A 16,755-nucleotide genomic window follows, 5' to 3' on the forward strand; every position below is an offset into this window, starting at 1 on the left:
ATGAAGATTAGATAAGACAATAAGCTAGTATATAAAGAGACCTAATTTTGAATAGGAAGAAATATAAGAAAATTAATAATGCTATATCAGTTTTCAAATTCAAAGAATGGAAGCCATACTATAAAATGATGAATGAAATGTTATAAAATTTTTATGGCATACACTATTATAGTTATTTTCATAATACAGTATTGGGAATATTGTTAGCATTATAAAAAACTTTCTGTGATGATAGGCTAATGCTCAGTTTCTCCATTATGAGATAGGGGGGCATATTGTATGGTAATGTAATTCTTTAAAAGTAAAGTTATAAAACAGTAGGAAAGCTAACACATTATTAACTTTATATTAAATATCACTCACTGTATGCCCATGTAAGGATGGGCTACTTCCGTACAATCTTGTACACAATGTTCTACATGATACTTAGGCAATGACAAAAATGATGACACAGAACATCTCATACACTTCTTGCAGTATGGTTATTAGATTTTTGCACAAGGATGTTTATACACAACATACAGGTTTTTAACTGTCTAGTGGGATGATTCAACATTCATTAAGAGGAAGGAGATCATCATAAAGGTCTTCATCTTTGTCTTCATGCTGAATAGGCTGAGGAAAAAGAGGGGTTGGTTTTGCTATCTCAGGAGTGGCAGATATGTAGGAGGTAGAAGCAGAAGCAGGAGAGGCAGGCACACCTGGTGTAACTTTATGGAAATATATTATAATTTCTGTCCGACTTTTTGCGCTTCTATTTTTCTGAAAATGTTTCTGTATGGTACCAATCCTTCTACCGTTTGCTTTCATTTCAGTGCCCATATCTATCATAGAAGGTTCCATTGTAAAAAAAGAAGTCAAAAGTCTTGAATAATCAGAACCCTTCTGCCAGGTTGTCTAATGTCAATTTGTTTTCTGGCACTGCTTTTTAAAATTTTTTTTATTTAAATTCAATTTAGTTAACATATACTGTATTATTAGTTTCAGGGATATAATTTGGTGATTCATCATTTGCATATAACACACAGTGCTCATTGCATCAAGTGCCCTCCTTAATGCCCATCACCCCCCACCTATCTCCCCAACCATCTCGCCTCCAGCAACCCTCAGTTTCCTATAGTTGAGTCTCTTGTGGTTTGCCTTCCCCTATGTTTTCGTTTTATTTTATTTTTCCTTCTCTTCCTCCTATGTTCATCTGTTTTGTTTCTTAAATTCCACATGAGTGAAATCGTATGGTATTTGTCTTTATCTGACTGACTTATTTTTTTTAAGATTTTTATTCATTTGAGAAAGAGAGACAGAGAGAGCACAAGCAGGGGGAGAGGCACAGCTGGAAGCCCAACATGGGGCTCGATCCAGGACCTGGAGATTCTTAACCATCTGAGCCACCCAAGCACCCTGATTGACTTACTTTGCTTAACATGATACCCTCTAGTTCCCTCCACGTCATTGCAAATGGCAAGATTTCATTCTTTTTGATGGCTGAGTAATATCCCATTGTATGTGGACATCTGGGCTCTTTCCATAGTTTGGCTGTTGTGGACATTGCTGCTATAAAAATTGGGGTGCATATGGCCCTTTGAATCACTATGTTTGCATCCGTTGGATACAAACCTAGTAGTGCAATTGCTGGGTCCTAAGGTATTTCTATTTGTAACCTTTTGAGGAACCTACATACTGTTTTCCAGAGTGGCTGCACCAGTTTGCATTCCCACCAGCAGTGTAAGAGAGTTCCCCTTTCTCTGCATCCTCACCAACATCTGTTTTTTCCTGAGTTATTAATTTTAGCCATTCTGACTGGTAGGGGTGGTATCTCATTGTGGTTTTGATTTGTATTTCCCTGATGGTGAGTGATACTGAGAATTTTTTCATGTGTCTGTCAGCCATTTGTATGTCTTCTTTGGAGAAATGTCTGTTCTTGTCTTCTGCCCATTTCTTGACTGGATTTTTTTTGGTTTTTTGGGTGTTGAGTTTGATATTAGCCCTTTATCTGATAAGTCATTTGCAAATATCTTCTTCCATTCCATGGATTTCCATTTAGTTTTGTTGACTGTTTCCTTTGCTGTGCAAAAGCTTTTTATCCTGATGAAATTCCAATAGTCCATTTTTTGCTTTTGTTTCCTTTGCCTTTGGAGACATGTCTAGCAAGAAGTTGCTGCTGCCGAGGTCAAAGAGGTTGCTCCCTGTGTTCTCCTCTAGGATTTTGATAGATTCTTGTCTTACATTTAGGTCTTTCATCCATTTTGTGTTTATTTTTTGTATATGGTGTAAGAAAGTGGTCCAGTTTCATTCTTCTGGATGTAGCTGTCCCAATTTTCCCAACACCATTTGTTGAAGAGACTAAGAGACTTGTCTTTTTTCCATTGGATATCCTTTCATGTTTTGTCAGAGATTAGTTGACCACAGAGTTGAGGGTCCATTTCTGGGTTCTCTATCTGTTCCATTGATCTATATGTATGTTTTTGTGCCAGTACCGTGCTGTCTTGATAATTACAGCTTTGTAATACAGCTTGAAGTCTGGAATTGTGATGCCTCTGGCTTTGGTTTTCTTTTTCAACGCTCCTCTGGCTATTTAGGGTCTTTTGTTGTTTCATACACATTTTAGGATTATTTGCTCCAGCTCTGTGAAAAATGTTGATGGTATTTTGATAGGGATTGCATTGAATGTGTAGATTGCTTTGGGTAACATAGACATTTTAAGAATATTTGTTCTTCTAATCCATGAGCATGGAATGTTTTTTCATTTCTTTGTGTCTTCCTCAGTTTCTTTCATAAGTGTTCTATAGTCTTCAGAGTACAGATCCTTTACCTCTTTGGTTAGGTTTATTCCTAGGTATCTTATGGGTTTGGGTACAATTGTAAATGGGATCGATTCCTTGATTTCTCTTTCTTCTGCTTCATTGTTAGTGTATAAAGATGCAACTGACTTCTGTCTAGCACTGCTTTTTCTACATCTTCTTCCTCATTGTCTGACACTGGTTAAGAAGCTCTCATCTCTATCAAGTTGTCTTCTGCTACTTCCTCTAGTGTTTGTTAGCTCTTGAATTTCTCCAATATCCATATCTTGAAACCCTTTATCCCCCAACTTTTTTGTCATGTTCACAATTTCTTTTATGATTTTCTTGATTAGCTATCATAAATCCTGTGAAGTCATATACAACATCTGGACACAGTTTTCTGCAGCAGGAATTTATGTTTTTGAGCTTGATGGCTTTCACGAATTTTCCTATAACAATGATGGTATTTTTAATTGTGTAATCCTTCCAGACTTGCATGATTTTCTGTCAGTGTTCTCTTCCATAGTGTTGACAATATTTCTCATACAGTACTGTGTGTAATGAGCCTTAAAGGTCCTTATGAAACCCTCATCTAGAGGCTAAATTGGAGACATTGTGTTTGGGGCCAAGTGGACTTTGGTGTTGAATTCATGGGGTTCGGAGTGGCCAGCAGCATTATTGAATATCAAAAAAAACCTTTAAGAAGTAGTCCCTTACTGGCATGATGCTTCCTGACTTCAAGGACAAAGCATCAATAGAACCAATCCAGAGAAAGGGTTCTCATTGTCCAAGACTTCTTGTATGTAACCAAAAGACTGGCAGCTGGTATTTATCTTTTCCCTTCAAGACTTGGGAGTTAGCAGCAGGGCAGTCCTGCTCATAACCCCAACTGCGTTTGTTAACTCATTTCTTCCTACCTTAAATCCTGATGCTCACTCCTGTGATGTTGACATTTTCTTAAGCTAAAACTCTTTCTAAAATTATCAAACCATCCTTTGCTGGCAGTAATTCTCTAGCTTTAGATCCTTCACCTTCCCTCTGCTTTAAGTTGTCATATAGTTTTTTCTTGAATCATGTTAGAGTCTATAGATATGCCTTTCTTATCACAATCCTGCACCTACATAAAAGCTGCATTTTCAATGAGATTAAAAAAATCACAAAAAGTATAAGGTTTTAATTGCTGCTAGTGTAGCTGCAGTGATAGCATCATGAACTTCATTTTCTTTCTTCTTCTTCTTTTTTTTTTTTTTAACAATGGTTCTTACACTGGATTCAGTTATCTTAAAATGGTGGGCAACCACAGCTGCAGATCACAATCTACAGTATATATAAAGCAATTCAACTTTTTCTTGTAACGTCATGACATTTCTCTGCTTCTTGGGAGCACTTCCAGCATCATTAGTGGCACTTCATGTGGGTCTCATGGTGTTATTCAAGGTTTACAGTATTGCAGTAAGCATGGTGAAAAATCCTTGAGAACTGCAAGAGATCATTTTTTATTGCAATATTCAATTTAGTGGAGAGACAAACTGCTCATGTAGAGATGATAAGTGAGCATCACACAGCATTTTAAGCATGTACTTGCAACACTTGAGGTCACCGCAGTAGCAACAGAAGGTGGCTATGAAATTATTACAGTAGTGCAGTATGTACTACAGTTAATTTTATGGAGTTATGATTTAATACTTCATCTTTATGTTTACATTTCTCTTGAATGCAAATGGTGCTTATAAAGTCTGTGTGTGTTTAACTTTTGATATTTAAGTATATTTACATTTTTATACAATATAAATACACACACACACACACACACACACACACGGTGGCATCAAGATATAGAAAGCAAAATGTTTTAGACACCTAAAGAGAAATTAGCTGAAACACAATGGTAGCAGGACACTTTAAATAGGCCGGAAGACTGATGGGTGGGAGGATCTGAATGTTTTTCCTTTTAGGGATTGTGCTTTTTGTCTAAGAACTCTTCACTTAGACTAGATCCCAGAGATTTGCTTCTCTTTTGTTTCGTTTTTTTTCCTAAAAGTTTTGATTTTTAGGTTTTACATCTTAAAAATCAGTTTTGAACTAATTTTTGTGTATGGTGTAAGGTCTAGGTTAGGTTTTTTTTTTTTTGCTTTTTTAAGATAAAATAAAGTTTCAATTTTTGCCCATCAAAACATATGGGTATTTTAAATAGCAATAAATGGAATTGATAAGGGTGCAAAAATAAGGCACTTAGAGTAGTTGGAAATACAAATGTGATTCCGCATTTGCATTTCTTGGGATTGATCCAAAGATAAGTAATCATAGATATATACAAAAATACAGTAGAATAGAGTTGACTGAACTGTTATCACAAGAAAACACTGGAAACAATCTACATGTCCAGTATCAGGATGACTGATTAGTAGAATAAAATACACTAAGATTAGAATTTTGTGTAGTCTTGTGAAAATGTTCACAGTTTATTAAATGAAAAACAGGTTACAAAACATTAAGCACAATATGTTAATAGAGATTACAAGTGATTTTTATTTTCTGGTTTTTTTTTCTAAAAGTTTCAGCAATATTTGGTGTTACCATTAAGAGTATTTTTTTTTATTTTGAGAACTTATTGTAAATAAAGCATAGAACAGTTTTGCATTTAGTTGTGGTTACTATTTTGAGTTTTATTACTGAATAATTAGTTTTTCTTTCATGACTTTAAAAGTATTGCAGCATTTAAAAAATAATTATAATAATAAAATAAAAGTATTGTAGCATTTTAATGTTGGTTTTATGAAGAGGAAAGTACTTTTCCCTCAGCAGACTATATCTCTGACTTTGTAATGAAAGTTATTAAAATATATATTAATTTAAATACGTATACACATATAATTTTAATTTTAAAAATAAGTCCTCCTATATGTACTGTGGTGGCAGATTTTCTTATCACTAAATTTTAGGAAAGAAGAAAGATATGATATGAGAAAATTGCCCCCATGGTTGCTATTTTTAAGGGAAGTAACCTAACACCTGCAATTTCTTTCTTAAAAAGATAGCTCAAGGCTTATTATTAAAACTAACTACCTTTATTATTTTAAAAAATTTTTTCTTACTTTAGTCAAACTGAGTAATTTATGCCCTTTTAACTACTATAACTAAGATTTTAGATTGGCTTCTATTGTAGTGCTCTAGGGAAGATATTATGAGAAAGAAAAACCACTCATTTTCACAGCAGAACTGATGGGACAAAGGGGCAGTGGTTCAATAAATATGCTAAAAATATAAAGGTCCTCAATGAAAACAAACATGCTCTGTTGCAATTGTTGCAAGTGTATATCTAGGCTATTAAGCAAGTGATACTTTTAATCTTTATTCAAGATAAAACTTTTTTTAGATTAATCAAATTGGGTCATAAACTTCATGAGGTGATTTTGATAACCAAGTAAGTTTTTTCTCTGCTGTATCTTTCAAAAAGATAAATATAAAGAAAACATCTCAGGTTCTAAGGAGTTTAGCTAAGGACTTTGACAGTAAGTCATTTAAATCTCTGTATAAAGTTATTAAAAATATAGTATCATTGTACGTGTGTATTGTATATTCAGATGAATACATATGTTATAAATGAGACAAAAAGATTATGTTGCGTAATTTCTATTCTGAAACATGGTCCTGAAATAAAGGAATAGGAATTGTAATGGGTAATGTTTGTTTAGAAAGCTTTTCTTTTTTTTTTTTATTATGTTCAGTTAGCCACTGTACATCATTAGTTTTTGTTGTAGTGTTTAATGATTCATTAGTTACGTATGACACCCAGTGCTCATCACAACATGTGTCCTCATTAATACCCATCACCCTGTTACCATCAGCCCCTACCCCCCTCCTCTCTGAAACCCCTAGTCTGTTTCCTGGGGTCCATAGTCTCTCATGGTTCATCTCCCTCTCTGATTTCTCCCCCTTCAGGTTTCCCTCCCTTCCCCTATGGTCCTCTGTGCTATTGCTTATGTTCCACATATGAATGAAACCATATGATAATTGTTTTTCTCTGCTTGACTTACTTCACTTAGCATAATCCCCTCCAGTTCCATCCATGTCAATGCAAATGGTAGGTATTCATCCCTTCTGATGACAGAATAATATTCCATTGTATATATGTACCACATCTTCTTTATCCATTTGTCTGTTGAAGGGCGTCTCGGCTCCTTCCACAGACACATGAAAAAATTCTCAACATCATTAGCCATCAAGGAAATACAAATCAAAACCACAATGAGATAACACCTTACACCAATTAGAATGGCAAGAATTAACAAAACAGAAAACAACAAATGTTGGTAAGGATGTGGAGAAAGGGGATCCCTCTTACACTGTTGCGAATGCAAGCTGGTACAGCCACTCTGGAAAACAGTATGGAGGTTCCTCAAGATGTGAAAAATAGAGCTACCCTACGACCCAGCAATTGCACTACTAGGTATTTACCCCAAAGATACAGATGTAGCAAAAAGAAGGGGCACATGCCCCCAATATTCTTAGCAGCAATGTCGACAATAGAACAGCTTTTCTAATTCTTGAGGGGGAAGGGGAAAAAAATAACAAATTCGAAGGATCTCTATTTCTTATAGATTGGATAATTTATAGAATATATTGACATATAGAAATGTATATAGATATATAGAAATTCATAATGCTGTAACAACACTGGTTTTTATATTCATAGATTGAAGTATGTGATACTGAAGGTAGATGTGAAGTAGGCTATTATTCTTTTGTACACTTAAAATGTTTTAGTGAGTCGAGATCTTCTCAAGGTCCTTTAAATACAGAGCTTGTGGGGTGCCTCAGTCCATTAAAGCGTCTGCCTTAGGCTCAGGTCATGATCTCCAGGTCCTGGGATTGAGCCCTACCTCTGGCTTCCTGCTCAGCAGGGAGTCTGCTTCTCCCTCTCCCTCTGCCCCTTTCTCTGACTCATGCTCTCTCTTTCTTCTCAAATAAATAAATGTATTACATAAACACATACATACATACAGAGCTTGTGTGTACTTCTCAGCCATCTTCTTAAAAATGTAGATTTATACTGGACACTCATGGATATTTAAAAATTGCTTTCTTGGTATGTCTGAGGGGCACATTTGAACTAATAATATGAGTCTGACAATACATTTTAATAAAATTTTATCTTCAGTATTGTACATATTGAACTCTGTCTAAATCAACAATAAGGTTTTTTTCTCTTAGATAATTCCTCAACTTCCATGACACATTTCTAGTCTCCTTTTTTAGAATTCTCATTCAGTATTTTCTCCTATACCCTGTGCTGAATTAACTAAAATGAAGATGTATTGTTTCTTAATGCTTTTATTATTGCCTCCATTTAGAATACTATGTCCTCAACTTTTTCACTACTGTCTTTAATTGTTGAAATTCTGCTTCTCCCACAGCATTGTGGTTAGTTAACACTATATTATATACTTCAAAACTGCTAAGAAACCAGATTTTAAATGTTCCCACCACAAAAAAGAAATGTTAAATTTGGGATGCAATGGAGGTATTAGCCAATTCTACAGTGGTAATCATATTGCAATATAAATATAAATATATATATATGTACCAAATCAACAGAATTATAAACTTTAAACTTACACAATATTATTTATCAATGACATCTCAATTTTTAAAAATTTACTTCTCCTACAACCAAGAGTTTCACGTTTTCTGAAGCATGATTTGATTCCCTCAATATGGCCTTTCAGTTAAATTATGTTATCACATAGCATAATTTTATTATGACATTTCCTACATTCTTCTCAATTTTATATCCTTGAGGTAAGAGTTCTTACATCTTTGTACCTTTTTTGTTGTGTACTTTTGATGTATAGATAACTGCAACTTAGTAAAAGTTGTAACAACTCACAAAAATAAATATGAAGGGACGCACAGCTAAGTGGCAGTGTGATAAGGATCCTGGACCAGCTTTACAAATCTAAGTGATTTGTCAGGGTCAATATGATAAGCCACTTGAGTTCAACAACCTGCTAAAAGTAATGCAACAAATCATTGAAAGTAGAGATTTTATTTTAAAATATTCTAAGAAGATTGGTATCACATTCTGATTTTTAATGATCTTAGAATTTTCCTAGAATTAATATACAAGTCCCAGTAGGTAGTTTTGGGGGGTTTAATAAAATTAAAAATACAGACAAAAAATGCTCTCCAACAATTAATAGATTTAGCACAGAGGAAAAAATATTTTAAAAGTGAATGAATTTGTTACAAAAGTGCTTTTGAAATGTTTGTTTTGAAAAGCAGTTTTCATATTTTGGACAGAAAGAAGTGTTATTAATTTGTTTTCCATTCAGTATTACCAATCAGCAGTATGGTCACAAATCTTAGAATTATTTGTCATATAAAGTAGAAAAATGTAGCTAGAATTACTTTTTTTTTTTTATTTTATTTTATTATATTGTGTTAATCACCATACAGTACATCACCAGATTCCGATGGGGATAGCCTGGTGATGGGTAGTAGGGAGGGCACGTATTGCATGGTGCACTGGGTGTTATACGCAACTAATGAAGAATTACTTTTAAGATGAAATCTTATTAAGAAATGGAAGCTGCATTTAGAAATACACTTGATTATACAGATCTAAGATTGTACTGCCTGGTTATTGAATGGTAGTGTCATGTGAATCACTGTTGTTTCACTGATTTTACAGACAGAATCATTGTCTTCTGTCACTTATCTCAAAATCTCAGTTAAAAATTGATTCACAGAGTGAAGATGAAGGAAGTTACATGTAAACTGATAGGATTGGTTTGAATTAATTTTTTTAAATTGTTCTGCCCAAGTAAGAAAGCTGCATAGAGGTTAATCTAGTGGGTTTATTAAGACCTGGGAGTGTGATAAGTAGATTCAAAATAAAGATTCTTAATATAACAAGTCTTTCATAGGTTTGAGCTTTATATTCTGAATGGTAAAATAGGATTTAAGTAAAACTTTCCACATTTTAATAAATATAAAATTTTTTTCTCAAATTTTAACTATTAGAGAAAAATGTATAAAACAAAATATTATATTCACGGAAATAATTATTTGTAACTTTAGGATTGAATCAGGTAACAGTGTAAGTTTAAATAGCAAACTTTTGTATCTTAGTGTTAATATATTGAAATTGCGTTTTCATTAAATTGGGTCAAATGCAAAATGGCTTTCTTTTTCTCTCTATGATCTTAAATAACAATTTTTTTCACTTAGTTGTTATGAAATTATATGGAGAGTCATGATGCAGATGAGTTCTACAGAAACTTTTACCCTTAGTGTCCAGAAAGTTTTTCAGTAGTGTTACTTTTATTTTAAAGATAAATGCAATCAGAATAATAGGTAAAAACTTTGAGCTTTTCTAAATAGGACAAAAATTACTAACGTTGAGTATTTATTGCCTTTCCCTTTTCCAAGTCCATTAAAAGGATTCCTCTTAGTTTCTTACCTTCTCTTGACTTCTAAAAGGCTTTTATTTAGGTCACAAGCAATTTGGGGATTCCGTTAGGCCAGATGAGAAGGAAAGAAAAGAGAGAGGAGTAATTTTTGTGGGAATTTTATGGAGAGGGAATCCAGAGAAACTGGGGTGTGAGGGGAAGGTACAAAGAAGAAAGAATTTTTGAAAGTATTGTTCAAGAAATGACAATAGAGAACTTAAGTTACTTTGAAATTAGTTTTCAATTACCATCAGGTTCCTCTGGCAACAACACAGCTTGAGATGAGACAATATGTGTCAAAGATTTAGTAAGACTGGCAATTGTCAACAGCTTTATATCAACAATTGAGATGAGAGTGTGGGGGTAGGAGAACACAATCTAATCTGGAAATGGAAGGTATTGCCACAAGATAATATTCATTGTTGTTGTTTTCGGTTTTGTTGATCAAGATTTGTTATTTTATTCTGTGAAGGAACTAGTTATGTAGCTGATTTATGATCTATCACTTTTTATCATATAAATAGCAGTTATATTTATTTTTTCTCTTCTGGGGCATTCAATTTTATCTTGGGTTGGGGTAAGAGAACATAGGGGAAGTAGAGTAAAATTTGATTCAGTGTGTCTTTCCTATGTATGAAATAAACTTGGGAAGTCTGTATTTTTTCTGTTTTTGACCTATCATCCATCATATTCTAGTCTATACTGTTAACCAAAGTATCTCTTTTAGTTTCTCATTTTCTCTATCTGGAAATGCAGGATACAGTCTTTAAAGTAACCAGATGTCAGATCAGATCTTCAAGATTTTAATGATAACAATCAACATGGAAGTTGTTTTTTTTTCTCTTATAGCTTTATCTGTTGTTTTAATACTCAAAATTAAATTATCAAGACACAACAGGTAAAAAGATTCCTGGTATAGTCCTGACCTAATTACAAACTTGTAAGAGAATGGTCTTCAATATTACTTGTATATGTAGTATAACTATCACGTGCTGTTTGTTTATATGAATATTCAAAACAAGAGGAAAATGGAAGAGTAGATTTTATAGACTGTCACTGAAATCTCATAGATTTTTTTTAAAGAAATTTTTTTTTGTTTGACTGGATTCTTTCATTAGCAATGTTTGCGACCTCATATAGTTTAAAACACCTGACATTAGAGCAGAATTGATTGGTCATGTAGGAAAAATGGTCTCTTGGGGCTTTCCAGATAGAACCTACCATTTAAGGCCAATCTTATAGATTAGAAAGATGGATTATCCGTGTTTTTTGTTTACATTCTGTGAAAGCAGAAATTGGAAAAGTAAATTGAAAATGTAGAGGTGGTAAGAACTAATTCAGTTTTGCTCTTTACTTTTTATTGATAAAATGACTTTGTAAATGGCATTAGCTATCATTAACACTCAAACTATTTCATGAAGAAAAATGAAATCTCAGATTTAGTAATTAGGTAGTTGAGTTCAGAAACATGGGGCGCCTGGGTGGCTCAGTCATTAAGCGCCTGCCTTCAGCTCAGGGCGTGATCCCGGCATTCCAGGATGGAGCCCCACATTGGGCTCCTCTGGTGGGAGCCTGCTTCTTCCTCTCCCACTCCCCCTGCTTGTATTCCCTCTCTCGCTGGCTGTCTCTCTCTCTGTCAAATAAATAAATAAAATCTTTAAAAAAAAACAAGAAAAATATATACACAACTGATGGCCTTGCAACCTGGAAAAATACATTAGTTGGAAACTACCTGTGCATTGTTTTCTTGCAGGGAACAAATCACAAGACAGTGGCATAGCAGAGATGGAAGAACTTCCCGTGCCACATAACATTAAAATAAGCAACATTACATGTGACTCATTCAAGATTTCATGGGAAATGGATGCAAAGTCAAAGGACCGTATTACACACTATTTCATTGACCTCAATAAGAAAGAGAACAAGAACTCCAATAAATTTAAACACAAGGTAAAATCTTAACATGTACTTCTATTCATTTGCATCTTAAAATCTAAGTATGAGGATGTTTTAAAAGAAGGAATAATGGTCTATTAATTACTTATGTGATATATTTGACATTGGGAAGACTAAAAATTACGTGTTATTTCAAAACCCGATCCCTTTAAGAAATTTTGTAAGAAAATGAAATGCCAAGTATTTTTTACCCCAAAAAGATAAAATCATGACTCTCATGTGGACAGAAAAATGAACACATGTTAAAGATTAAACTCATTAATGAGGTAGCTGATGAGGTGTTACACCCAGTTCAAAGGATAATCCAAAGAATCGACACAGTCATAGATCAGGATATTGAAATAAATGTATAACTACAGGCAAAACTGGTTTGGGGTCAGGAAGGAGCAAGGGCCAGAAGGGATGGAGAAAATTCATTTGCATGTATTTAGACAAGAATAACTGTTATCTGTTATCTACAAATTATAGTGTTATAACTTCCACAGAATCAGAAGAAAATAGCCAGAAGAGTGTGCTATAGGCAGTGCATAGTTTTTCATTAAGGCATACATTTTTTCCCTATAATTACTGCTGAGAGAGGAATGTGATATAGCTTATAAACTTTAGGGTATTTGTAAAATACTTTAGGGCTGAAAATTAGCTTTATGTGGTCAATTTTATTTTATGGTTTGAGAATGAAAATTACCTTTATATGTCTTAGACCTGTTAACATCTCTTTGGTATTTATTCTTTAACAGTCTACTTAATCACATATCTTTTCATACATGTCTCTCTACATACACATCAGAGATAGTATAGAGAGGATAATAGTTATTACATATTCTTTGTTTCAGTATTTTCACTGATGAAAACTTTTTTTTATATTGATACCAAATTTAACTTGGCAAATCTTTTGATAGAGCTGCCTTATCTTTTCTGGAAATTATGTCTTTTACCAAATGCACAGTTATACACACTACTGATAAGTGAGGATTATATGTATAGATAAGTGTGAGAGAACAAGATTGATAAGTCATATTCTAATCATGTTCTAATTTTGATTATGCTCTCTGGTTTATGGATATTTTGTTTGCTGACATTTGCCTTCTTGAAGTAGTTTTGAAATATTTTCATGAAATAGCTTTGAAGTACTTAATGTTAATTGATGATTAGGTAAAGATTTGACCCCCTTTTTCATTCCACACTTTAGAAAACCATGTCTTGGAAACGTAGTGAATATCCATGTAGCAAGTTTAATAACTTTATTAATCATTGTTTAGAAATAACCTAAACATTTCTGTGACACATAAGCTCCATACCGGAATACAACTGAAGCAGATATTACCTCTTTTGTATATAAAACGGATTCGTTTATTCAAAATGGTTATTTTAAAAATGTTTTCTCCCTTCCCATATAAAATATTTAGTAATGGGTTACTCTGGTAAAATTAATGGATAGTATAAATTAAGCAAATATATTTTAAAATACAGAATCATTGAATTTTATTTGTCATGTTTATGGGTTGTTGAATGTTTTGTTTTATTATTTAATATTAGAATATTGCATTTTAAGGAGCATATATAAGGAGTGAACAGAGAAGAACAAGAATCAAGAAAACAGGACTCTAAATACATTTATATCATTAACTAGCTGTATGACCTTAGGCATGTCTTTTGATCAAATTGGGCCTTATTTTTACATCTGGAGAACAGAGATTTGATTATAATAATTGTTAAATACCTTTAAAAAGGAAAATTCTATCATTAGCCAGGAATTTAACAAGTTCCTCCACATTGTTTACAAATGATTCAGGTTATACTGCTAAATTATTTCTTCCCTCCCTCCCTTCTACCCTCCTTCTTTCCTGCTTTTCTTTCTTTTTTGTGTTAGGATGTTCCAACAAAATTGGTGGCAAAAGCTGTTCCCTTGCCCATGACTGTCCGTGGACACTGGTTTTTGAGCCCGAGAACTGAATATACAGTAGCAGTGCAGACTGCCTCAAAACAGGTTGATGGTGATTATGTTGTGTCTGAATGGAGTGAAATTATAGAATTCTGCACAGCAGGTAAGAGAACTAGGTACAAATACAGAAAAATATTTAATAGTTCCTTAAAAGCTAATTACAGAAAAATATCTTTTAATCATAAGATGATACAAATTTCATTGGGTTATTTTTACATTGATAGTAGTATTGTGTAATAGAGCAAACTATGCTGTATTAGTTGGAGTGAGCTTAGAGTCTCAGCAAAAGCCGAGTAATGGCATTAAATCAGTTCTTTGCTGCATAGTTTGATTTTTCAAAGTAAAAGCTTTGCAAATAAGAATTGATTCAGTTTGAAAATACACTCAAACATATTTTGAGCTTCATTTTGAGAGAGAGAGCGTTTTTTTTTTTCTTTTTCTTTTTAAAATTTTCACAGATATGGATGGCGCCTGGGTGGTTCCCACTGGTTAAGCGGCTGCCTTCAGCTCAGGTCATGATCCCAGGATTCTGGGATCAAGCCTGGAGTCTCTGGCTCCCTGTTGAGCAGGGAACTGCTTCTCCCTCTCCCTCTGCCTGCTGCTCCCCCTGCTTGTACTCTCACTCTCTCTCTGAAATAAAGTCTGAAAAAAATAAAATCTGAAAAAAATCTGAAATCTGAAAAAATAAAATAATCTAAAAAAAATAAAATCTGAAAAAAAAAATCACAAATACTGAAATAAAGAAGTCAGGAACATCTTTCTCTAATTTAGGGGAGAGATCTTAATGACTGTACCTAGCAGAAATGTTATTGGATTTTTCCCTTGAGTGCTGAAAATATATATCTAAACTAGTGTCTTGTGTGTGTGTGTGTGTGTGTGTGTGTGTGTCTTTGCTTCATTAGAAAGTACCTCATAGCCATTTGGCATTGAGATATCTGATGTGGAGAGCCCCATCTCCTTTGATTTTGAACTATACTTTAATATTCCATTAGATTGGAAATGTTCCCACCCATTCATTTATCTGTTTATTCATTCATTTAAGAAACAAATATTTGGTGAGCACTTAAATAGGTGTTGAAGTGATACAAAGATATCTTTACCTGAATACATCTGTCATCCTCTCTTTATCTCTTAGAATGGGGCTTTATTTCCTCTTTGTATAGGTGATTGTTTCCTCTAGAAAATTGTAGAGAAAGACTAAGTGTTTTTTCAACCTAAAGGAGCTTTAAGAAAAAGTCTCAAAAACAATTTGCCTCAACTATTGTAGGTTGCTTAGCAACTTCCCCCAGCTGAGGCATCCTTCAGATAAACCAGCCTTTTTTTTCTCCCCATAACGTCACACCTTTATTATTTTAGACTCAGCGCATACTTAGCAACTGCTTTATCTCACTATCTTCTGTTGTTTCTTAATCTCAAACTCAGTGTAAAACTTTTCCTATGGATATGTTAAATGGATGAAATTTTATTTCTATGTTATTTTGATTTTTCTTCAACCCTTTTTATATATGGGGAAGTTGCTAAGGGTTATAACATCCTTGATTTCTAAGGATTTCAGTCTTTGAGAGCAAGGAAAATAGTATCTCTCTGGTACCGTATTTCTTCCTATCTAAGATACTGATTATAAGATCCACCATTTTATACTGTCAAACTATGAAACAGTGTTTTCTTATTACAGTTATTGTTGGACTTATGTCAGAGAAGCTAAATGTGGAAAAAAATACATTTTGGACTAGGTGAAATATGGTATTAATCATAGTTTAGTTACCAGTAATGAAGCAGCTGATTTTATATTATATTAAAAGGAACATTAATAGTGAGTAAAGAATTCTCAATGATATAACTTTACTTATATTTGATGTGTTATATTGGAGTTAATATATCCCCTCAGTTTTTTCTAAAATAAAATTCTTCTTTGGAGTCTACTTTGTGTTTACTTTGTTTACTGCATTTCTTTCCATTTACCTTCATTGTGCCCCTCCAGGGAGGCTTAATCTAAGACAGACACATAAGTAAGAGACACAGACTTTTTTTTTTCCCATTCCATTCCAATTTATTCAAAGTTCAAAGTGTTTTCATCATTCGAGACACAGTCTTTTTTGATATTGTTTTGATACATGCTCTTTTCCATAGGACTGCACTAAACAGAGTCATAGTATTTGTCCAATTTAAAGAGCTATAATTTACCTGTTAAAATCCCCATTTGACATTAGGGAAAGGTGTGAAATATTATTTCTTCTTTAGCTTAAGGAAGACCTTTCGCATTTCCAGTTCAGAAATACCTATCTATCTATAGATGCATACACATTCATTCTATTTAACTATATGAGTACATGTTTTATTTCTATGTGTAGGAAGGAAAACCTTGTCTCCTTTCATTTAGAGTAATCACTCCATTGCTCTTTTACTTAACTACATCTCCTAATTCTACTAAGAATGTTATGGGGTAAATAATAAAGTGCGAGCTTTTAAATGTGCCACAATAGTTTTCTATAAATTATTTTGCATTTTTCATTTCCATGAGTAAAATATAAAGGGAACTTAAGCTTTTCAAAGCTTGTTTCAGTTTATCAAAATAATTCAGAGACTTTTACCTAAACTTTGTCAATAACCTTTAGATTTTCAAGAG

The 16,755-nt window shown here is 33.5% G+C and overlaps 1 protein-coding gene across 1 annotated transcript in view; it reads left to right on the forward strand.

Annotated features, from left to right (window-relative positions):
* The window catches only part of PHYHIPL (phytanoyl-CoA 2-hydroxylase interacting protein like), an 80,643-nt gene that overhangs the window by 49,959 nt on the left and 13,929 nt on the right, over nucleotides 1-16,755 (forward strand). The window contains exons 2-3 of the mRNA XM_034662539.1: nucleotides 11,985-12,181; nucleotides 14,058-14,232. Of these exons, the coding sequence (XP_034518430.1) occupies nucleotides 11,985-12,181; nucleotides 14,058-14,232 (372 nt within the window). The remainder of the gene's footprint in view (nucleotides 1-11,984; nucleotides 12,182-14,057; nucleotides 14,233-16,755) is intronic.

Source organism: Ailuropoda melanoleuca, chromosome 6, assembly GCF_002007445.2.
Source record: "Ailuropoda melanoleuca isolate Jingjing chromosome 6, ASM200744v2, whole genome shotgun sequence".
Classification (NCBI taxonomy): Eukaryota; Metazoa; Chordata; class Mammalia; order Carnivora; family Ursidae; genus Ailuropoda; species Ailuropoda melanoleuca.